Below are 24,117 nucleotides of genomic sequence, written 5' to 3' on the forward strand. Positions count from 1 at the left end.
GAGGACAAATGATCAGATCCTGCAACTGTTTCCAGGCCCATAAGCCCCTGAGCATTGCAGTGTTGCTACATGCCTTAGTTTCCTCTCCATCTCCTGTGACCTCCTCGTGCCACTCCAGGAAGTGAAAGTCTTGAGTGAGACCAGTAGTTTCTCTTAAGTCCTCTCTCTGTCTCATTCTCCTGGGATATCTACACTTGGTTTGCAAACAGCAGGCTGGAGAGTGAGGGGCTTCTTCCTCTACATCCAGCTCCTCCCCCATCCTGCTCCAAGTCCAGCATGTTCCTATCTCTTCCCCAGGATCCTGGGCTCTTGGGCACAAATCAAGCCATCCCCAGACAGCCTATGGGGTGGCAAGAGCAGAGGTTTGTTTCTTTGTGAACATCTATAGGTACCAGGCTCTGTGCAGGCCCTATTGTTGGTGAGCCATAGAGGTACCAACCTCACCCCATGAATCCTCCTTTGTTTCTTTTCTTTTCAACCCTTGGGCCTTTAAACCTTTGATTAACTGCCCAGTGCAGCCCAGGTCATGGTACACTATGATCTTTGGTTCACATGAGGGTTTTCTCTTCATTAATGTCCCTATTTCCCATACTGGGTGCCCATTCTAATGCATTTCAGGTGTATCTTTCTGTTTGTATGTGCTCTTATAAAACATGTTTTGCCTTTTTTTTTTTTTTTAGATGGAGTCTCACTCTGTCACCCAGGCTGATTTTTCTATTTTTAGTAGAGATGGGGTTTTACCATCTTGGCCAGGCTGGTCTCAAATTCCTGACCTCAGGTGATCCACCCGCCTCGGCCTCCCAAAGTGCTGGAATTACAGGTGTGAGTCACCATGCCTGGCCACAGTTTCTTACTTTTGCATTCTGTACTATGTTTTAAGGATCTACTTGCCTTGCTTCTGATGCATTTGATCTTTGCTTCTAATCACGGACATTGTTCTCTATGGAGTGCAGTGGTTACTTTTCACCTGTCCATACCCCCAGTGATGGACACCTAGGTGACCTCCAACTCTCTGTCACCACAAATAACACAGCAGTAACCATCCTCAGATGGGTTCTCCTGGGGAGTTGTGGGAACATTTCTTCAGGATATATAGACCCAAGAGCTGAATTGCCAGGTGGTAGGATCTACATATCCTTAGATATTCTACATGATGCCAGGTCGTTCTCCAGAGCGGCCCCATCCATCTACATTACCACAAACCCGTGTAACCAACACTTGGCATTTCCCAGATGTCTAACTTTTGCCAGTTGTACAGTATCAAGTGTCACCTTACTGTTTTATTTTTGGAGTTTACATCTTAGTACCACTTACTCGCTAAGTCACTTTAGGCAAATCACAACAACCCAGTGAGGTAAGCACTGTGCCAACAAAATGCAGTCGATTCTGTGACTCAGAGAGGTTGAGTAACGTTTGCAAAGTCACACAGCAAGTGTGGAACTGAGATTTGAACCCAGAGCCTGCACCCTTAACCACTATGCTATTATTATGTTTTGTCTCTCTCCTAAAATATCATCTGGGTCTACATTGCAAGCCTCTTTGGCAGGGACTGTGTGGTAAACCTCTTTGGGGCCCGTAAGGAACTGAGCTCAGTGACTTTCTTACGGGGTGCTCAGTAAATCATTGTTTTACAGCTTTAGAGGGGAAAAGTGAGAGATGTTTCTTAAAGTTTATCTGGAGGACTACAGGGTGCATGAGCAAAAGCGGAACTCATTTGAGCTACTACCCCCACAAAGAAGCTGTTTGGGGTCTGGTCGTGGTAGATAGGCATTCCTAGGCCCCTGGCTTCCCAACACCATTTGGCCCCCGGAAGCAGCTTGTCATGAGGTTGGGGAGCAGGTTGGTGTTGGGGGGGCCTTGGGGGAAAGGAAAAGGAGAAGACTGCCAGGCAACGAGGAATCAGAATCTCAAAAAGACTCAATTGAAGGGGCTCCAACACTCGTTGAAACGGAGGCTCAGAGGGCTAAGGTAATGTACTCAGGATCAAAGGCAGAGCAGAAACTCAAACCATGTCTCTAGGCACACAGTTCAGAGGTCTTCCCATTATTCCTCAGGAGGAGAAGTTCATGGTCAAGAGTAGGGAAGTATTCCTTCTCAAGCTTTTTTTTTTTTTTGTCTGAGACAGAGTCTTGCTCTGTCACCGAGGCTGGAGTGCAGTGGCGTGACCTCGGCTCACCGCAACCTCCGCCTCCCAGGTTCAAGCAATTTTCCTGCCTCAGCCTCCCAAGTAGCTGGCATTATAGGCACCCACCACCACGCCCAGCTAATTTTTGTATTTTTGTAGAGACGGGGTTTCACCATGTTGGTCAGGCTGGTCTTGAACTCCTGACCTCAAGTAATCCGCCAGCCTCGGCCTCTCAAAGTGCTAGGATTATAGGCGTGAGGCACCACCCCTGGCCTCCTTCTCATGCTCTTTAATCACAGTTCAGAGCAGTGCTGGAGGCTTTTAGGGGTAGCAAAAGAGCCTCCTTCTCCCTTGCAGTGCCTCCTTAGACCCTCAAAGATAGACTCCCCGCGTCTGGGAAGAAAACATCTAATGAACTGGACGTAATCTCAGCGCCTGCGTCTGTAAAATGGCTATAATAACACCAATCTCCCAGAGTTGCCGTTAACAGTTGAAACAGAATAGTAAATGCAAGGCATCTAGCACAGCCCCAGACACAAAGAAATCTCCCCTGGTCACTCTCACAGAGGTAAGAAGCACATTAATAATAAAAATGGTCATCACACATATTGTACTCACCATGCAGAAGTTGTGCTGCCTTAAGCTACTGTTCATTGAGCACTTACTGGTCGCCAGTCCCCTTTCTAAGGGCTCCATGCAACTTAACTCCCCTAATCCTATGAGTTGCCAATTATTATCCCCCACTTTACAGATAAGGAAACTGAGGCTCCAAGTGGTTTAAAAAACGAACTTACCCAGATTGTAGTGCGTTGGTAGGTAGGGATAACCTGAAAGTTGGGAAATTTCACCCCAAAGCTCACCATCTGAGCTCCCATTCATCTCCCACCAGCTGAGATGGAACGTTATGCTGTGCACAGAAGAGATGCACGCACTGATCTTCAGATAGTTTAAGTCTGAGTTAGAACATTCTGGCGACACCTGATTTCCCTCGGGGGAGAGAGAGGTGAATTGTTATTTCAGACACCTGTTTAGCGTCTACACTTAGCCTTTCAAATCCTGCATGCAGTGTGAAGTGGGGACGAAAATAAACCCCAAAAAGGACTTTTGATGGCAAAACGATCAGGAATATTTTCTCGAGTTGGATGTGGAAGGTGGTGGCCCAGGGGGAAGCACAGTTTCAAAGAGGACCTTCTAAAAATACTGCCCATTTACCAAAAAGACACAGACCGCGCCTCTGCCCTGCCCCCACATGGCTCCTCAAAAGGAGAAATTGTCTTGCCACCCACGCCTTCCCTCGTCGGGGTGGTGGGGGGCCAAGAGCAATTCAAAAAGGCTATAGAGGGGGCTGAGGCCTTGGAGATGGGTAGTTTGGTTCAAATCTCAGCCCACTAATCTCTCTGAGCCTGTCTCTTCATCTGAAAAACAGGAATACAAATAGCTGATGTGTAAGTTAGACCAAATGGGGTAATGCCTACGAGTCATGTCATTTGGTACCTGGCACTTGCTGGACACTGTGAATTCTAGTTCTATATCATTGCCACGAATGAAGAGAGGCTGCCATACGCAGAAACATGCTGAGAGCTGGGAGAAGGTGAGCTAGAGGGATTCGGTCCCTGCCCTCAGGGAGAGCTGAAGGGCTCTGTCTCCTGCCACAGGATGATCAGGGCCATCTTTTCCCTCCATCCCGCTCTGGCAATGTGGGTTGGAGAAACAGTCCAATGAAGGGACCTTTGAAGCACTTCCTAAGCATCTATAGACATAGGAAACTTGGCTCTGGGGATAGAGGAAGGTCCCATGCCAAGATTCAAGTAGATCTTGGTGTGACTGGGAGGCAGCTGTGGCGTTGTGGGGAAATCTAGAGTCTTGGGCCTGAATTTCAGCTTTGACACCCTCTAATGTAATGGGCTTCCTTTGACTGTAGGCTTCCCACGTAGCTGGCACCCCACACAGACCTCCCCTTGGCCTTCTGATGATCCCGCAGGACAATCTTTTTGTTTTTTGTTTTTTGTTTTTTTTTTTTTGAGATGGTATCTCACTTTGTCGCCCAGGCTGGAGTGCAGTGGCACAGTCTTGGTTCACTGCAGCCTCTGCCTCCCAGGTTCAAGCGATTCTCCTGCCTCAGCCTCCCAAGTAGCTGGGATTACAGAAGCACACCACCATGCCCGGCTAATTTTGTATTTTTAGTAGAGACGGGATTTCACCACGTTGCCCGGGCTGGTCTCAAACTCCTGACCTCAAGTGATCTGCCTGCCTCGGCCTCCCAAAGTGGTGGGCTGCAAGGCAATCTTCATTCTCCGGATCTAATATTGGGAAAACTGATGTTCAGAGAGGTCAAGCGACTTGGCTAAGGCATCACAGCCAGAATTCAGATGCAAGCTCCTAAACCACGTGACCTTGGACAAGCCATTTCACTGAGGCGTGTGAACCTCCTCTAAGCTCAAATGGGCATAACACTCTACCCTGCCTTTTCCCCAGAGCTTTTTGGGAACTCAGATGGTGTGGAGGATGGAGGCAGAAGTCCACTGTGAGCTGCAAATCCTTGATCACCCAAGAGGAAGTGCTTAAGGTGCAGGCTTCGGTCTTAGGGAAGCAGGAAGTGGGGCGCTGAAATGTGTATCGGGGGCTTCTGGGAGGGGGTTTCTTCTTGTCCAGATTGAGCCAATGACGCAGATCTTAGGCCCTCTGGTGACTTTTTCCCTAGGCAACTTCTCAGTGGTGGTGATGGGGGGCGTGGCCAGACCATCCAAGCTGCCCTGCTGGCTGTGGGGGCCTTTTTTTTTTTCTGAGACAGTCTGGCTCTATCACCCAGGCTGGAGTGCAGTGGTGCAATGTCAGTTCACTGCAGCCTTGACCTCCCCAGGCTCAAGCGATCCTCCCACCTCAGCCTCCTGAGTAGCTGGTTCTACAGATGCACATCACCACGCCCGGCTAAGTTTTGTGTTATTTGTAGAGATAGGGCTTCGCCATGTCGCCCAGGCTGGTCTCAAACTCCTGGACTGAGGTGATACTCCTGCCTTGGACTCCCAAAGTGCTGGAATTTCTACAGATGTGAGCCACCATGCCCAGCCTATGGGGCCCTTCTTGTTCCTATGAAGTCTGCAGGGTCCCCTTATGTAAAAGAACAGAAAGCTCGGCTTCACAAAGTTTGACCTCAGAAGAAATGGAAGGAAAAGGGTCCCTTTGTCACTCTCACGAACGTAAGAAGCAAACTAATAATGATGGCCATCACACATATTATACTCACCATGTAGAAGCTGTGCTGCCTTAAACTTCTGTTCATTCAGCACTTACTGATTGCCAGTCCCATTGCTAAGGGCTCCGCGTGACTTAGCTCCCCTAATCCTTGTGAGTTGCCAATTATTACTCGCATTTTATAGATATGGAAACTGAGACTCCAAGTGGTTTAAAAGATGAACTTGCCCAGGTTACAGTGTGTTGGTAGGTAGGGGTAGTCTCAAAGTTGGTAAATTTTACCCCAAAGCTCACAATACTTGCCTTCTTTCCCTTCTCAATTTATTTCTCTGACTGTGTGCTTAACCACACAGCAGTGTCATCCAGAGTTTGAAGCAGAGCTCATCAATAAGTGGGGGTGGGCTAAATGTCTCCAGGCTCCTCCCTGTGGTCCCTCCCACCATCCCCCATCTGTGATACCACCTGTGTCTCTATGCTTGAGCCCAGACAGGACAAGGGTGATCATTTCATTGGGAACATTTTGACTGGGGGGAAAGAGCACCAGCCTGGGAGTCTTGGTGGGGGGAGTGGGGGAGAAGGGGCAGGGGCAGCCACCGACAGGCTATGAGGTCTTGTGCAAGTCACGTCCTTCCCGGGGTCTCAGTCTTGTCATCTGCAGAGTGAAGGAAAGAGGTCAAGCTTGAAGGTCCCTGGCAGACCCAATGCCCTGTGAGAAAACTGAGTTTGGGTAACTTATTATTTTATAGATATGGAATTATCTTATAGAAATGTTATAGATATGGAATCATTTTATAGATATGGCCCAAAGTCCAAAGTCACACAACTCATTCATGGAGTTGCTAGGATCAGTCTGGAGCTCTTGTCACGAGATCACACTGCCTCAAAGAGGAGGCAGATTGCTGCAATGTAGGTTCTTAATAAAGAGCATGGGTGGAATGGGAGGCGGGCATCAGGCAGGAGCTGGGGCAAAGGTGTCTTTTCTCACTGCTCTGAGAGAACAGATTTCGTGCCTGTGTCCCTGACCAAGGGGCTGGGAGAGGTGGAGCATCTCACCCCCAACCATCTCCCAGCTTTGGCCCTGCTCCAGGAAAAGGGCGGTGGCCCCATCTTTCAGTTCTGCTTCCTCTAGTCATGGTTGGCTGGGATCTCGCTGCAAGCCGGTTATGTTTGGGTTCCTGCAGCCCCCGCTCAACCGTCATGAACAAGTGGCCCCAGCCAGTGCCCCAGCTTGGACTGGAAAGATCATTCTCTGTGACATCCGGGGGTCTGTGCTGAGCCTCTACACAGGCAGTGAAAGCTGTGGATGCGTGAAAGAAAATGGGTCTCTGGGCCGGGTGTGGTGGCTCACACCTGTAATCCCAGCACTTTGGGAAGCCAAGGCGGGTGGATCACCTGAGGTCGGGAGTTCTAAACCAGCCTGACCAACATGGTGAAACCCCATCTTTACTAAAAATAAAAAAATTAGCCAGGCATGGTGGCGGGTGCCTGTAATGCCAGCTACTTGGGAGGTTGAAGCAGGAGAATTGCTTGACTCCGGGAGGCAGAGGTTGCAGTGAGCCAAGATTGCGCCACTGCACTCCAGCCTGGGCGACAGAGTGAGACTCTGTCTCAAAAAAAAAAAGAAAAAGAAAAAGAAAATGAGTCTCAGGAATGGGATGGCAAGTTGAGTGTGTGTTTTCTCATGAGCTTACTCTTCAATGTATTCTCTTCTGGGCCCAGAACAGGGCAGTAGGAGGCTCCCTCTGGTCTTCCAGCTTCAGGGCCAGCTCTCCTCTTACCTCCTCCAGGAAGCTCCCTCTGTTTCTTTCCAGCCTTCATCTGCATGTCATGTGTGGTGGGTTGAAAGGTGGCCCCCCAAAAGATATGTCCATATCAAATCCCTGGAACCTGTCAGTGTGACTTTATTTGGGAAAAGGGTCTTTGCAGATAGAATTAAGTTAAGGGGCTGGGTGCAGAGGCTCATGCCTGTAATCCCAGCACTTTGGGAAGCTGAGATTGGAGGATCACCTGAGGTCAGGAGTTCAAGGCCAGCGTGGCCAACATGGCAAAACCCCATTTCTACTAAAAATACAAAAATTAGCTGGTCATGGTGGTGAGCACCTGTAATCCCAGCTACTCAGGAGACTGGGGCAGGAGAATCGCTTGAACTGGGAGGTGGAGGTTGCAGTGAGCCGATATAGCGCCTCTGCATTCCAGCCTGGGCAACAGAGCAAGCCTCTGTCTCAAAAGAAGGGAAAAAAAGAATTAAAGATCTTGAAATGACATCATCCTGGATTATCTAGGTGGGTCCTAAATCCAATGACAAGTGTCTTTATAAGAGAAAGAGACTTGCTACATGAGGAGTAGGTGATGTGGCCACTAAAGCTGAGTTTAGAGTGATGCAGCCACAAGACCACAAGTCAAGGATCACCAGTAGTTCCCAGCAGCTAGAGGAGGCAAGGAAGCATTCTCCCCTCGAGCCTCCAGTGGGAGCGTGGCCCTGCTGACACCTTGGCTTCAACTTCTGGCCTCCAGAACCTTGAGAGAATAAACTGCTGTTGTTCTGAGCTACCTGGATGCTGGTACCTTGTTTCAGCAGCCCTGGGAAATGAATATACCATGGAAAGATGGACCTGAACCACGGATCCTGGCAGAGGCCTTAGAGCCACACAGATGAGCCTTCAGCTTGGCTTTCCCCAGCAAGAGCTACATGATCTTGAGGAAGCTGCTTGTCTTCTCTGGGTCTCAAGTTCTTCATCTGCCAATGGAGACAATAATGCTTACTTCCTAGGTTTTAACAGCTTTATTGAGATGTAATTCACATATACAATTTGCCCACTTAAAAAGTACAGTTCATGCCTGTAATCCCAGCACTTTGGGAGGCCGAGGAGACAGGCGGATCACTTGAGGTCAGGAGTTTGAGAACAGCCTGGCCAAAATGGTGAAACACTGTCTCTACTAAAAATGCAAAAATTAGCTGGGTGTGGTGGTGGGCGCCTGTAATCCCAGCTGCTCAGGAGGCTGAGGCAGAAGAATGGCTTGAACCTGGGAGGCAGAGGTTGCAGTGAGCCAAGATTGCACCCTGCACTCCAGCCTGGGTGACAGAGACTCCATCTTAAAAAAAAAAAAAAAAAAGTACAGTTCAGTGTTCTTTTGGGAATACTCAGAGAGTTGTGTGACCATCTCCCATCCCCACAGTCAATTTTAGCACATTTCATCACCCCCTAAAGAAACTCCAGACCCATCAGCAGTTGTTCCCCATTTCCTTCCAAAATCCCTCTCCGCCAAGCCCTAGGCAACCACTAATATGCTTTCTTTCTTAAAAAAAAAATTAATAGAGATAGGCTTTTGCTATGTTGCCCAGGCTGGTCTTGAACACCTGGGCTCAAGCGATTCTCCTGTCTCAGCCTCCCAAAGTGCTGGGATTTCAGGCATGAGCCACCATGCCCCGCCCCTTATACTTTATGTCTCCATGGATTTGCCTGTTTTGGTCATTTCAAATAAATAGAATCATACAATATGTGACCCTTTGTGTCTGGTTTCTTCACTTAGCATTTTTTTTAAGTTTCATCCATGTTCCAGCATGTATCAGTGCTTTCTCCCTTTAATGGTAGAATACTTTATTGTATAGATAAGCAACATTTTGTTTATCCATTTATTTTTTGGTGGATATTTGGGCTGTTTTTATATTTTGGCTATTTTGAATTATCCTTCTGTGAACATTCGTGTATAGGTTTTTGTGTGGATATATCTGGTTTTTCTTGTTTTCTTTTGTTTTATTAATACATAATATGATACATATTTATGGGGTACATGTGAATATTTATTACATGCATAGAAGGTATAATGATCATGTCAGGATATTTGAGGTATCCACATCTGGGATTGTTTAAAGATTAAATGAAATAGTGTTAAAAGTATTTAATATGCCCTTCAACAAATGATGAGGAAATCTTAGAATCTGCTCAGACTCCTTCAATTTACATATTAGGAAACTGAGGCACAGAAAGGAGCAGAGACTTGCTCAAGTCCACCCAAAGCAGTAGAGCAATGTGGTTAAATGCAGGGCTTCAGTCAGACTGTCTGGGTTCAAATCCTGCTTCCACTTGGACATGGTTTCCTTACATAAATCACTTCACCTCTCTGAGCCTCGGTTTTCTCATATGCAAAGTGAGGATAATAATAATACCTTCCTTACATGGTTGCTGATATGAGTATTAAATGTGCCAGCTCATGTGCCTGGCATATAGGAGGTGCTTTATAAATCTTAGCTGTTACCACTCATGGCATTGCCAAATGTGGGACGGGTCTCCTGACTCTCTGGTGTGAGATTGATGGAATCCACACTTTCCAGTTCCCTTTTCTACCTCCTGGGTATCTTCTCATATGGTTGTAAGTTCCTTGGAGGAAGGGAATGTGGCTTCCTCTCTCCACCACCCTGAGCATATAAGAGGTGCTGAATGAGCGCTTTTATTCACTCCCTCTCATCCCCAGCCCTCACCAGCTGGGAGTTGTTGTAGGTGTCAATTTTCTGCCTCTTTCCAACACCCTGTGAGGTGACTGAGCATTGTCTTCCCTCCCAGGCAGCTCACAGTGTGCCACCATGGAGTTGGGGCCCCTAGAAGGTGGCTACCTGGAGCTTCTTAACAGCGATGCTGACCCCGTGTGCCTCTACCACTTCTATGACCAGATGGACCTCGCTGGAGAAGAAGAGATTGAGCTCTACTCAGGTGGGCCCTCCTCCCTCTGGTCTCTTCCGGTATCCCCCACCACTCAGCTTGCTGTAGAGACGGCAATCAGGGGAAATTCTGGTCCCTGTGCTCCCGTCAGCACCACGGACAGCTCCCACGTCTGTGGGACGCTCTCTGCAGATGGGGATGATCTCCCAGCCCTGCCCCGCCTCTCCCTCGTTCCCCACCAGCCCTCTTTCCAGAAATTTCCTTCTTCATCCAAGGGACTTTTCCTCCCAGAACCCGACACAGACACCATCAACTGTGACCAGTTCAGCAGGCTGTTGTGTGACATGGAAGGTGATGAAGAGACCAGGGAGGCTTATGCCAATATCGGTGAGGAAGCACCTGAGCCCAGAAAAGGACAATCAAGGGCAAGAGTTCTTTGCTGCCACTTGTCAATATCACCCATTCATCATGAGCCACGTCAGGCCCCTCCCACAGAAATCATTGCAAGGGGGATGCGGAGCAATGGCTGGAGGAACGGAGACTCCAGGGAAGAGAGGGGAGATGGAGGCCAGTGGGGGAAATAGGCCCCTTCACTAATGACCACCAAGAAAACAAAATCTCATGTTTACATCCTCCACCTCCATTTCTATATGCATTTCTGCTTCTTGCTCTTCTGTCCATCCTTTCTACAAAGCCCATACCATACACTTCTTTCCCTTTTCCTCCCAGCTCCTTAGCCAAGCTACTCTAGTATTTGTAATAACTAGCATTTACTGGATACTCATAGTATGCTCATTGCTGTCCATACATTATCATCTGGAATCCTTACAACAACAAAGGAAATACATATTATTAGTTTCTGTCTTTTACAAATGAGGAAATTGAGGTTTAGAGAGGTGAAACGACCTACCCAAGTTTGCATTAGAGATAGTAATGTGCAGATCTGAAATTCTAATCTAGGTCTTTCTCATTTCAAAGTCTCCATTTTTAACCACAAAAAAAGAAAGTGTCTGGGGTTGGAAGATTTGCTAAGGCTTAAGCAGAGAAGCTAATTTGTAGCCTTAAGAAGAGCTACAGCTTTCAGACAAGGGCAGGACTCTTGGGGAGAGGTGGTGGTGGTGTTGCTGCTAGTGGTTTGTTTTTTGGGGGAGAGACGTGGGATAGAGAATCCCTTCTCACCAGCATCACCACCACCTCATACAGAGCCTATGTTGAAATAGAAAAAAGTGGCCTTTTTCTGGAGGATGCAGCCCCTACCAGGAAGTAACTGCTTGGCCATCAAAGTACAAGCCGGAGTCCTGCCCCCATTTTCTTTGTTGGCTTGGGCACCTGTGTGCAGTGAACAACCTGCAAAACTCTTCTTAGTGGTCTTTTTCCTGGCAACCCAGGAACAGCAGCATTCAGCAGTTCTGTGCTTGATCCAAATGTGGCCAATTTTTCCCCAGAGCACAGTTTATTGAAAATCATACCAAGGAAGAAAATGGAGGAGACTAGTAATTGTTCATGTTTCAGAAATTACAGAACTGAGAGCTTGACTGCTTCCTTCCCTTCCTGGGGATTTACATGGGGGAAGCAGAAGTGATTGGGGCTGAGGACATTCACATTTCCTCACAACTGGAGGCAGTCATTAAGGATTTGGGCATGTCATAGGATTTGGGTGTTTTTTTCCCCCCTTAGTGGCATCTCCACAGGCAGTGAAAGCTGTCTAAGCAAATAGGTGAGGCAGTGCGTTAGTCCATTTTTTGTTGCTTAAAACAACATACCTGACACTGAGTAATTTATAAAGAAAAAAATTATTTCTTACAGTTGTGGAGGCTGAGAAGTCCAAGGTTAGGGGCTGCATCTGGTGAGGGCCTTCTTACTGGTGAGGACTCTCTGCAGAGTCCCAAGGCAGTGTGGGGCATCACAAGGCAAGAGGTTTCGGTGTGATAGTCTCTCTTCCTCTTCTCATAAAACCACTAGTCTTACTCCCATGACAACCCATTAATTTATTAACCTGTTTATCCACTAATCCATGAACGGATTAACCCATTCGTCAAGGAAAAGCCCCAGTCACCTCTTAAAGGCCCCACCTCTCAATACTGCCACATAGGGGATTACATTTATACATGAGTTTTGGAGAAGACAAACATTCACGTCATAACAGGCAGCTTCACCCAAGTCTGCTCCTCAAGTCTGTGGGTTTTCTCTCTGCTTCTGGAAGGTGAAGCCCAGGCCTGGGCAAGTATTCTTTTGCAGCATCCTGAAATATGACCTTAGCTTCTAAATATGTACAATGGAGATAATAATCACACCCACCATCATGGGATGGTTGTAAGACTGAATAAGTTACAATGTGTAAAGCATTTAGAAAAGGAATTTGCATAGAGTAAGCATTCAGTAGATGTTAGGTACTACCCCACAACCACCATTATCATTATTATCACCATCATTATTATCATCTTCATTTTCATCACCTTCATTATGGCCATCATTCCATTCCTCAGCTCAGAAGCCTTCTATGGCTCCACATTGCTTATAAAATCAAGTCCTAAATTTCCCCAGCATGAAACTTCTACCACCGTCACCTATCTCTCAGGGTTTCCTAAACATACTCTGAACATCTTTCCTCACTCTGCCACTGTGACCCAGAAAGCTATCTGTTCTCCTTCTCCCAGACTCTGCCTCATCTTTCAAGGCCTGGTTCCAGGATCCCTTCCTCCAGGAAGCCTTCCCTGATTGCCCTATTCCACTATAAACTTTTTTTCTCGGACCTCATGTCATGGTGCCTATATTCCAAGGGCTCTGAGCCATGTACCCCTTTATATAGTTACCACTATTTATTGAGTGCCTACTGTATACCAGCTACTGTGTTGGATGCTCTAGATGTAGAACCTCTAATTATCACCATCGATTCCTGGGTAGTAGGCATTATTTATTCATCTTTCACAGATGAGAAAATGGAGGCCCAGAGTGGTTAACTAACTAGCCCAAGATTGCACAGCTAGTAGGGCTAGTGGAAAGTAGAGGTGGAATTTGAACTCAAATCCTGCAGTAACTCTACCATTCTGCCTTGCTCTTCTTTGTAGCAGTAGATAAGTTTTCATGGATACATACCTCACCCTTTTGATTAGATTAAGGGCCCCTGGAGTGTCAGTGTTCATTCATTTGTTTGATCATTCATTCATTCAACAAACATTTCTTGAGTCCCCACTGTGTGCCAGGCCCAGAGGGTCCCCAGCCCAAGGCCTGGCACACAGTAGGCCTTCAGTTAGACCTTGTTGATTGACTGCGCTTTTCCTTGTCTGGGCAGCGGAACTGGACCAGTATGTCTTCCAGGACTCCCAGCTGGAGGGCCTGAGCAAAGACATTTTCAGTAAGTTTGTGGTGGGTGGGGAGGTCTTGGCTCAGCCTGCATTTCCTGCCTTGTTCCCTGGGGGGTGCCCTAATACCTGATGACCATTCATTGATGGGCAGTCAGACCCCTCTCCCCAAGGTGGGGACAATAGAGACTCACCTTGGGCTTTCATTGATTGTGTGAGTTGGTCTCTGGTTTTTCTCAAAGTAGAGCACATAGGACCAGATGAAGTGATCGGTGAGAGTATGGAGATGCCAGCAGAAGTTGGGCAGAAAAGTCAGAAAAGACGTGAGTGAGCCCCTCCCTGAACCAACCTAGCCTTGCTTGAGACCTGGCCTTTCCTTGACTCCAAAGCCTGCTGTGGGTCCAACTTCCTTCCCTAGCTAAGTCCTGTCTGGTTGGGAGGCCCTTTAAAAGCCAACAGGAGCCTTAAAATGTACATCTGATTATTTCATGGCCCTGATAACCCTCCAATGGCTACAAAATACATGCCACAAGGCCTGTATGGCCCTTCCACCCTCTCCAAACCCACTATGAGACACCACACTTCAGCCACCACCAGCTTCTCCACTCCTGTAACCCATGTGCCCTTTCAAGCCTCGGGGCCTTTGCAGTTGCTGTAGTCTCTATCTGGAATGCCCTTCCCCCAGTTCTTCCCATGGCTGACTCCTTTGAATCTTTCTGGTCTTGGCTAAACTGTCACCTCTTCCTGGAACCCTTCTCTGACCATCCTTCCATGTAGATTAGCCCAGTTATTCTCACCTTGTGTGTCTTTTTCCTTGCAGTTTAGCACTCATTACCATCTGGACATATTTTACGCCTTGCTCTCCCACTGTGAGGACAGGGACCTTGTCTTTCTTGCTCATGACTGTTTCCCCAGCATTTAGTGCAGTGCCTGGTATGCAGTAGCACCTCAATAGATATCTGTTGAATGAAAACATCTGTAAAATGGGTGTAACAGTTAACTGCGTACTTATTATGGGTCTGACCATGTGTAAGCCCTGTATCTATTTATTCAGTTCTTAAACAGGTGAATCGCACACAGGGTATGAGATTTTAAAAGTGCAAAGAATATTCAGTGAAGGCTGGGCACAGTGGCTCACACCTGTAATCCCAGCAGTTTGGGAGGCCAAGGGGAACGGATCACTTGAGGTCAGGAGTTTGATACCTGCCTGGCCAACATGGTGAAACCGCATCTCTACCAAAAAATACAAAAATTAGCCGGGTGTGGTGGTGCACACCTGTAATCCCAGCTACTCGGGAGGCTGAGGCAGGAGAATCGCTTGAACCCAGGAGGTGGAGATTGCAGTGAGCTAAGATCACGCCACTGCACTCCAGCCTGGGTGGCAGAGTAAGACTCTGTCTCAAACAACAACAACCAAAAGAATATTCAGTGAAAAAAAAAATCTCCCTCCCACTCCTGTTCTGTAGTCCCTCAGTTTTGCTCCTGTCTTAGTCAACCTATGTGACCAGCTTCCTTTTTGCCTTGTCAGAAATAAAGCGAGCTCCTGTATTTGCTTTAATTTTCCATGCAAATGACCACATTTTATTTACACTATTCTGCACTTTGCTTTCTTCATTTACTTCATTACTCCCTGTCTGGGAGGTCATATTCCATATTATTGAGGGAGAGGACATGGTCCTATCTTCAGCAGCTTCTTTATTTTCTTTCTTTTCTTGTTTTTCTTCTTTATGTTTTCATTTGATAAATATTTCCCCCCAAGATTTTGTTGTGAAAGTTTTCGGCCAGGCGTGGTGGCTCACATCTGTAATCCCAGCACTTTGGGAGGCCAAGGCTGGCAGATCACCTGAGGTCAAGAGTTTGAGACCAGCCTGGTCAACATGGTGAAACCCCATCTCTACTAAAAATACAAAAATTAGCCGGGCATGGTGGTGAACACCTGTAATCCCAGCTACCAGGGAGGCTAGGGCGGGAGAATCGCTTGAACCTAAGAAGCAGAGGTTGCAGTGAGCCAAGATTGCGCCAGTGCACTCCAGCCTGGGCAACAGAGCTAGACTCTGTTTCAAAAAAAAAAAAAATGTTTTCAAGATACAATAAAGGTGAAAGAATGGTACTATGAACGTCCATATACCCACCATGTACCATTTTGATTCTACAATTAATGTTGGGTTTTATTCATCTTATCACATCTCTATTCATCTGTCCATCCCTCTATCCATCCACACACCCATTCATTATATTTTTGGTACATTTCAATGTACATTTCAAATGTAAATTGCAGTTTTACACTTCCCCTCGTGTACTTCAGCATCCTTTCTTTTAAGGCCATGCGGTGTTTCGTTGGGTAGATGAACCATAATTTGTTTAAGCAGTCCCTTGCTAAGGGACACGTGGGTTTTTAATCTGTTGCTGTGAGTGCGTGATACTCACTCACTGATTTCTGGCATACTCCTGCAATGTAGGAACCACCACCCCCATTTCATAGGTGTGAGATCAAAGGTTCAGAGAAGCTGCATTGCAAAGGCACACAGCTAGCAAGCGGTTCAAAAGCAGGTTCCTTTGTTTTGTTTTGTTTTGTTTTTTGGCTCAAACCCATGTTGTGTCCGTATTTGTGACTCGGCCTCTTCTGCTGCTACACTGCCTGGTATGGTTTGAGATGGGGTTTGGGTTCAAGCCAAGGAGCTGGGGTTGGAATGGTTAGAGGAAGGGGAGGAAAATGGACCCCCAAGACCACTTCCCAGCCTTGAAGTTAAGGCCATATAGCCTGCTAGAGTCCTGAGCCCCTTCTGGCTTGGGACATCCTCTCCCTGGGGCAGCTGATCACATGTTTTCTCTGCAGCCTTCCCAGAGGAGCTTCCGGCAGACCTGAAGCACTGGAAGCCAGGTGTGCGGGGCAGGTGGGCTGGGGTTGGGAAGGGTGGATGCCTTGGGGAGGGGATGGAAGAGATTGAACTCCTGGCCCAAGTCTGATGGGGACGGTGCATGGTGCAGCCCCTGCCCTTCTTTGGGTAGAGCCTGAGAGCTTGGGGCCCCTTAGAGTCCTCTAAGGGGCTCACGACTGTTTGTGGAAGGTGGTAGGGGCTTGGAGCTAACAGATTGTTCATAGGTTCTATTCTGCCCCAGCTCTCCGTGTGGAGGCCCTAGTGTCCTGCTCAGCATAGCTCTCAGAGCCAAGTCACAAGGAGAGGACTGGGGGACTGCCTGGCACAGAGCAGTTGCTGATCAACACAGCTGCAGCCAGGGCTGAGAAGATGACAAGCATTTCCTCTGTCAGGAGAGACATCCATGCCACTCCAGGGCCCTCCCCATCCCAGGAAGGCCCCTCCAAGCACCCAGCCTCTAACACAGCCCACTTCCTCACAGCTGAACCCCCCACTGTGGTGACTGGCAGTCTCCTAGTGGGACCAGTGAGCGACTGCTCCACCCTGCCCTGCCTGCCACTGCCTGCGCTGTTCAACCAGGAGCCAGCCTCCGGCCAGATGCGCCTGGAGAAAACCGACCAGATTCCCAGTATGTTAGGGGGCTTGGAGAGGGTGGGCTTTGTCCCTCTTGGGAGGTGGATAAGGAGTTGACACTAAGGCAAGGACTGTCAGGAACTGGACCTCACCTCTCCCCAACCCTATCAGTGTCACTCACCTCTGCCCCAGCCAGTTTTATCCTTGGGGCCCCCGTCAGCTCAATCCCTGGCAGAGAACATGCCTCAGAAGGAAACACATCCGTGCGAGCATCAGGAGGGAATCTCCACCAATTAGAGCATTCATCTGCCAGCCTTATTCATTCATCAGCTCTTCATGGAGCCCCTTCTCTGTGCCAACTGCTCTGCTAGGTGCTAAGAATTCCATCAGGGCAGGACAGAAACAGCTACTGCTCTTAGGGAAATTAGGGCCCTTTAGGGGGGTCAGACATTAATCAAATAAGCAAAAGCAGAATCGCAAACACAGGTGCTATGCAAGATCCCACCTCACTGCCTTTGTCTCTTGCAGTGCCTTCCTCCAGTTCCTCGTTGAGCTGCCTGAATCTCCCTGAGGGACCCATCCAGTTTGTCCCCACCATCTCCACTCTGCCCCATGGGCTCTGGCAAATCTCTGAGGCTGGAACAGGGGTCTCCAGTATATTCATCTACCATGGTGAGTGCAGGGCCTGGCTCCCCGACCACCTCTCCCTCCTACCTGACTACTCCCTGACCTCATCCTCCCCATACTCCATGCACTTGGCAGTGGTGCCCTAGCACCTTCTCATGATCCTCCCTCCCCAGCACAACTTTCTCTGTCCCTATTTCCCAAAAATCAAAGCAGAGGAGCAGAGATTCCTGAGGTGGTCTGGGTGCATGACCAAGAGTGGTTGTGTGGCCTTCCATATGTTGCTTTCCCCTTCTGACCCTTAGTTTTTCCTTATTTTTTTAAATGTTTTTGTTTTTAAATTGCAACATCAATACATGCTCATTAATAAGCTAATGATAAGTGATGTTTACAAGAATTCACTGTCTCTCTCACTCTTTTAGTATACTGATGTGAATAGTTTGGTGTGCATCCTTGCATAGCTTTCTCTGATTTGTCTTGTTTCCTAATCAGTAAAATGGTCCCTACTGACCCACGACACTGAGGGGTTATGACTTGTCTCAGGGAAGGTGTGTTTGGGCTGTCAGGGATGAGACCAGGAGGATGCTTCCACTCAAGTCCAGAGCATCCATTCATGGTTGCATGACAGTTTCAGTATAATGCACTGGTATCTCAGAAGCAGAGAAGCAGTTCCTGATATCTAGGAAAATGAGCACTGACCACACAGCAGGAAGAGTGCAATAGTAGTACCTGCCCTAAGCTCCTTATGAGCTAATTGCACCCATTTCACAGATTGGAAAAGCAAGGTTCCAGGAGTTAGACGTAACTCCAGAGCTCTTTCTTCAGCTCTGTCCTGAAATATCTTCCTTTGGAAGTTCTACTCTCTTCTCTCCAGACTTCCTGAGCTCCACAGCCCAGTTTGGAGTAGGGGTGACCCAAGTGCATTTCTGGAATCAATACCTGGTTATTCTCACACCCCTCTCCACCCCCAATGTAGGTGAGGTGCCCCAGGCCAGCCAAGTACCCCCTCCCAGTGGATTCACTGTCCATGGCCTCCCAACATCTCCAGACCGGCCAGGCTCCACCAGCCCCTTCGCTCCATCAGCCACTGACCTGCCCAGCATGCCTGAACCTGCCCTGACTTCCCGAGCAAACATGACAGGTAAGGACCCTTAGGGCCTGTGAGAGGTACTAGAAGCAGGATCGAGGCCCTGGGGAAGGAATTGTCTCAAATAAGATCCACAAGCAAAGCTGCCTGTAGGGACAACAGGTCATGTTTAGGGGTCAGTCAGGACAGGGAGGGTCTCCAGGGAGTGGAGGCATGGTTGTGGGGGAATGGACAGCTAGAGAATCCACATCCCATCCAAATACAGCCATCAGCCTTCAGCTGCTTGTTACCCAGCAGAAAAGCCAGACAATGTGGTCAGATCTTTTGAAGTTGAAAACCCTGATTTTTACATAGATATTGTGATTTTTTAATTTTTATTTTATTATTTATTTATTGTTGAGATGGAGTCTCACTCTGTTGCCCAGGCTAGAGTGCAGTGGTGCGATCTCAGCTCACTGCAACCTCCACCCTACAGGTTCAAGTGATTCTCCTGCCTCAGCCTCCGGAGCAGCTGGAATTACAGGTGTGCACCATCACACCCAGCCAATTTTTGTAATTTCAGTAGAGACAAGTTTAACCATGTTGGCCAGGCTGGTCTCGAACTCCTGATCTCAAGTGATCCACCTGCCTCGACCTCCCAAAGTGCTGGGATTACAGGCGTGAGCCACTGCACCCAGCCTGATATTGTGATTTTCTTTTTTAAACCTGAGTGAAATTTTTAAAAGTACAGTTGGCCAAAGAAAGACATATTTGAGCTAGATACAGCCTCAGGACGCTATCTTATAACCTCCGTCTTGGGAAACTCAGCCCATGAAGGCTGTAAGGACTAAGTGGCCCAGAGGGAGGGGGGTCCCCAGGGGTAACCCTCACCCTAAATCTGGCACCTGCTTCTCCATCTCCAGAGCACAAGACGTCCCCCACCCAATGCCAGGCAGCTGGAGAGGTCTCCAACAAGCTTCCAAAATGGCCTGGTGAGTGGTGCGGGATCTCTCTGCCCTGGGTGCTGGAGATGGAAGCCCATATCTGGCTTCACATTGCTCATTCACTTGACGCTTATTCAATCCCTTCTTTGTTGGCTCACACACTCATTTATTTATTTATTCATTCATTCATTCACTTATTTGATTATGCCATCATTTCACCATTCACTCCACCACTCCCTCAAATAATATTTATTGCCCTTCAATAAGCCTGCACTGGGTGTTAACATTTCATTTTCAGGCTGAGAGAATGAATGAGGGGCAAGCGAATGATGAAGTGAGTGAGTGGAAGAAGTGAGAAGTTGATGAGGATGGGAGCAATGGAAAGTGGGAATAAACCAGTGAATAAGAGAATTACTAAATTACTAAATGCTTACTCTCACATACTGGTCTAAGCATGTTAGGTATGTTAAATCATTAACGTCTCACACAATCCCAATATTATCCCCATTTTTCAGATGAGGCTACTGAGGCATGGTAGGATGTATAGCATGCTCAGAATTGCTCCAGCAAGTGGTAGAACCGGGATTTGAACCCAGACACGTGGGCTCCACTGTCTTAACTCTTAACACTCCCTCCCATGACCTCCCCATGGTGAGTGAGTAGTGATCAAGCGAAGAAAAAGCTTAGTGAGTAAATGAAGGAATGAGAAAAGATGGCCATGCATGGTGCCTTACGCCTGTAATCCCAGCACTTTGGGAGGCCAAGGCAGGTGGATCACCTGAGGTCAGGAGTTCGAGACCAGCCTGGCCAACATAGTGAAACCCCGTCTCCATTAAAAATAGAAAAATTAGCCGGACGTGGTAGTGGGTGCCTGTAATCCCAGATACTTGGCAGGCCGAGGCAGGAGAATCGCCTAAACCCAGGAGGTGGAGGTTGCCGTGAGCTGAGATTGTGCCAGTGCACTCCAGCCTGGGGCACAGGGCAGGATCCATCTCAAAAAAAAAAAAGAGAGAAAAGGTCTAAAAGGAGTGGACACTTAAACAAGAGAGAGGATGAGTGAAGGAATGGGTGTGGAAATGAGTGAACTAATGAATGAGTGGGTGACTGAATGAAGCAGTTGATGAAGACGGTATGGGGGCCAGATGTGGTGGCTCACACCTGTAATCCCAGCACTTTGGGAGGCCAAGGCAGAACGACTGCTTGAGCCCAGGAGCTCAAGACCAGCCTGGGCAAAATAGTGAGAACTTATCTCCAAAAAAAAACAAAAAAGAAAAATTAGCCAGGCATGGCAGTGGGCGCCTGTAGTCCCAGCTACTCAGGAGGCTGAGGTGGGAGGATTGCTTGAGCCTGTGAGGTTGAAGCTGTGGTGGGCCATGATTGTGCCATTGCACGCCAGCCTGGGCGACATAGTGAGACCCCATCTCTACAAAAAAATCGAAAAATTATCTGGGCTTGGTGTCACATGTCTGTGGTCCCAGCTTCTTGGGAGGTGGAGTCAGGAGGATCGCATGAGCCCAGGAGGGTGAGGTTGCAGCGAGCTGTGATCACACCACTGCATTCCAGCCTGGGCAAAAAAGCCAGACCCTGTCTCAAAACAAAACAAAACAAACAAAAAAACTGTGTGGGGAACAGATGTAAATGATGGTGGCAGTGCTGGCCTTGTGGTGGCTGGCCCTGGCCCTGCCTCTCGCATACCCCCACCCTGACACGCCCCTGGCCTTTGCAGAGCCGGTGGAGCAGTTCTACCGCTCACTGCAGGACACGTATTGTGCCGAGCCCGCAGGCCCCGATGGCATCCTAGTGGAGGTGGATCTGGTGCAGGCCAGGCTGGAGAGGAGCAGCAGCAAGAGCCTGGAGCGGGAACTGGCCACCCCGGACTGGGCAGAACGGCAGCTGGCCCAAGGAGGCCTGGCTGAGGTGCTGTTGGCTGCCAAGGAGCACCGGCGGCCGCGTGAGACACGAGTGATTGCTGTGCTGGGCAAACCTGGTCAGGGCAAGAGCTATTGGGCTGGGGCAGTGAGCCGGGCCTGGGCTTGTGGCCGGCTTCCCCAGTACGACTTTGTCTTCTCTGTCCCCTGCCATTGCTTGAACCGTCCGGGGGATGCCTATGGCCTGCAGGATCTGCTCTTCTCCCTGGGCCCACAGCCACTCGTGGCGGCCGATGAGGTTTTCAGCCACATCTTGAAGAGACCTGACCGCGTTCTGCTCATCCTAGACGCCTTCGAGGAGCTGGAAGCGCAAGATGGCTTCCTGCACAGCACGTGCGGACCGGCACCGGCGGAGCCCTGCTCCCTCCGGGGGCTGCTGGCCGGCCTTTTCCAGAAGAAGCTGCTCCGAGGTTGCACCCTCCTCCTCACAGCCCGGCCCCGGGGCCGCCTGGTCCAGAGCCTGAGCAAGGCCGACGCCCTATTTGAGCTGTCCGGCTTCTCCATGGAGCAGGCCCAGGCCTACGTGATGCGCTACTTTGAGAGCTCAGGGATGACAGAGCACCAAGACAGAGCCCTGACGCTCCTCCGGGACCGGCCACTTCTTCTCAGTCACAGCCACAGCCCTACTTTGTGCCGGGCAGTGTGCCAGCTCTCAGAGGCCCTGCTGGAGCTTGGGGAGGACGCCAAGCTTCCCTCCACGCTCACGGGACTCTATGTCGGCCTGCTGGGCCGTGCAGCCCTCAACAGCCCCCCCGGGGCCCTGGCAGAGCTGGCCAAGCTGGCCTGGGAGCTGGGCCGCAGACATCAAAGTACCCTACAGCAGGACCAGTTCCCATCCGCAGACGTGAGGACCTGGGCGATGGCCAAAGGCTTAGTCCAACACCCACCGGGGGCCGCAGAGTCCGAGCTGGCCTTCCCCAGCTTCCTCCTGCAATGCTTCCTGGGGGCCCTGTGGCTGGCTCTGAGTGGCGAAATCAAGGACAAGGAGCTCCCGCAGTACCTAGCATTGACCCCAAGGAAGAAGAGACCCTATGACAACTGGCTGGAGGGCGTGCCACGCTTTCTGGCTGGGCTGATCTTCCAGCCTCGCGCCCGCTGCCTGGGAGCCCTAGTCGGGCCATCGGCGGCTGCCTTGGCGGACAGGAAGCAGAAGGTGCTTGCGAGGTACCTGAAGCGGCTGCAGCCGGGGACACTGCGGGCGCGGCAGCTGCTGGAACTGCTGCACTGCGCCCACGAGGCCGAGGAGGCTGGAATTTGGCAGCACGTGGTACAGGAGCTCCCCGGCCGCCTCTCTTTTCTGGGCACCCGTCTCACGCCTCCTGATGCACATGTACTGGGCAAGGCCTTGGAGGCGGCGGGCCAAGACTTCTCCCTGGACCTCCGCAGCACTGGCATTTGCCCCTCTGGATTGGGGAGCCTCGTGGGACTCAGCTGTGTCACCCGTTTCAGGTGGGGCGAGGGCCTTGGGGAAGAGGCATCCTTGTGTTGGGCATTAACTGCGGTCTTGGTGCCAAGCCCAGTGCTCTGTGGGGTCTCTTTTAGTATGCAGAGCAGCCGGGTGGGGCAGAATGGATTCTCTCCATTTTTAAGATGAGGATGTTGAGGCTCAGAGAGGGGCAGCCACTTGCCACATAGCAAGTGAGAGGCAATGGCATTCTCCCAATCAATATTTGAAGGCCCGCCATGTGCCAGTCACTGGGGTATGTCTAGAATCTGAGACTGACCTGGGCTCAAATTTGTTTTATTCTTTCCACCCCCTGAGCAAGCCACCGTTTTCTTATGCTAAGAGTAAAGCCATGGTCTCCCCTTGGACTCTATGCCTCCATTCTCTCCTCTTCCACTCCATTTTGTATTCAGCAACCAGACCAATCTTCTCAGAACTTGAATCTGATTGTATCCCATTCCTGCTTACAGTCCTTCAGGGACACTCCACCACCGTCAGGATGAAGGCTAAATTCCTTAATTTGGTTTCATTAAGTCGGTCTGCAATCTGCTTGAGCATTTCAGCTTAATCTCCAGAGGATTGCTTCCATATTTCCCCCTAAACATACTTTACCCAAGCTGTAAGGTCCTACATAATTGTGCCAATAATTTAGCAGTGAGCTTCCTGGTAGCCGAAGCAAAAAGGGAAAGAAAACCACTGTGTGAGTTGTGAGAAAGTAGGAATCAATAAAGGCTGGAGTGGTCATGGAAGGCTTTCTGGGAAAGGTAGAGGTTGAGCTAAGGAAAGAAAGTATTTTAATAGGTAAGAGGACCCTTCATGGAGCTGCCCTTCCATTAAGGTCTAGCCTGGTCACCATGCCTGGGTCTGAGGCCCTCCCTCCACAGGGCTGCCTTGAGTGACACAGTGGCGCTGTGGGAGTCCCTGCGGCAGCATGGGGAGACCAAGCTACTTCAGGCAGCAGAGGAGAAGTTCACCATCGAGCCTTTCAAAGCCAAGTCCCTGAAGGATGTGGAAGACCTGGGAAAGCTTGTGCAGACTCAGAGGTGAGGGGAGAGGCGGATGGGAGGTGGTTCACGCCATGCAGGTTGAGGACATGTAGGACCCATTCTCAAGTTTGTCATGGGCATTTCCAGTGCCCCCTGTCCTCTGGGACACCCCATGCCCTCTTTCTGGGCAATGGCTAACCAGAGTCTCTCACTGCACTCGCTGCCCAGGCGGAGCCTCCAGAATTGAAAACTTTGCTGCATTCAAAACCTGCCATCATGTGCGCAAGTCTTAGCTAAAGCCATGGAGAACCTCTCCCCTTCTAGGAGTTAACAAGGATGTCTTGTGCACCTAGTAACAGAAGTGACACCTACTGCCACCCTTTGAGGCATTTAGGA

General features: G+C 49.3%; 1 protein-coding gene across 48 annotated transcripts in view; it reads left to right on the plus strand.

Moving 5' to 3' along the window:
* CIITA (class II major histocompatibility complex transactivator) overlaps positions 1 to 24,117 on the plus strand; it is a 71,641-nt gene that overhangs the window by 20,140 nt on the left and 27,384 nt on the right. For 17 of the 48 annotated variants that reach the window (XR_010152261.1, XR_010152263.1, XR_010152262.1 and 14 more), the window contains 11 exons: positions 9,880 to 10,026; positions 10,267 to 10,362; positions 13,268 to 13,330; positions 13,520 to 13,600; positions 16,114 to 16,158; positions 16,638 to 16,784; positions 17,258 to 17,401; positions 18,330 to 18,494; positions 19,343 to 19,411; positions 21,090 to 22,740; positions 23,620 to 23,778. Coding sequence is in view for 41 of the 48 variants with exons in the window: in XM_009430298.5 (XP_009428573.1) it covers positions 9,880 to 10,026; positions 10,267 to 10,362; positions 13,268 to 13,330; positions 13,520 to 13,600; positions 16,114 to 16,158; positions 16,638 to 16,784; positions 17,258 to 17,401; positions 18,330 to 18,494; positions 19,343 to 19,411; positions 21,090 to 22,740; positions 23,620 to 23,778 (2,767 nt within the window). In the remaining 7 variants the exon portion in view is untranslated. Of the gene's footprint in view, positions 1 to 9,879; positions 10,027 to 10,266; positions 10,363 to 13,267; positions 13,331 to 13,519; positions 13,601 to 16,113; positions 16,159 to 16,637; positions 16,785 to 17,257; positions 17,402 to 18,329; positions 18,495 to 19,342; positions 19,412 to 21,089; positions 22,741 to 23,573; positions 23,779 to 24,117 lie in introns of all 48 variants that reach the window. The other 31 variants (XM_063796630.1, XM_063796623.1, XM_009430291.5 and 28 more) reach the window with 8 other exon arrangements.

This window comes from Pan troglodytes, chromosome 18 (assembly GCF_028858775.2).
Source record: "Pan troglodytes isolate AG18354 chromosome 18, NHGRI_mPanTro3-v2.0_pri, whole genome shotgun sequence".
Lineage (NCBI taxonomy): Eukaryota > Metazoa > Chordata > Mammalia > Primates > Hominidae > Pan > Pan troglodytes.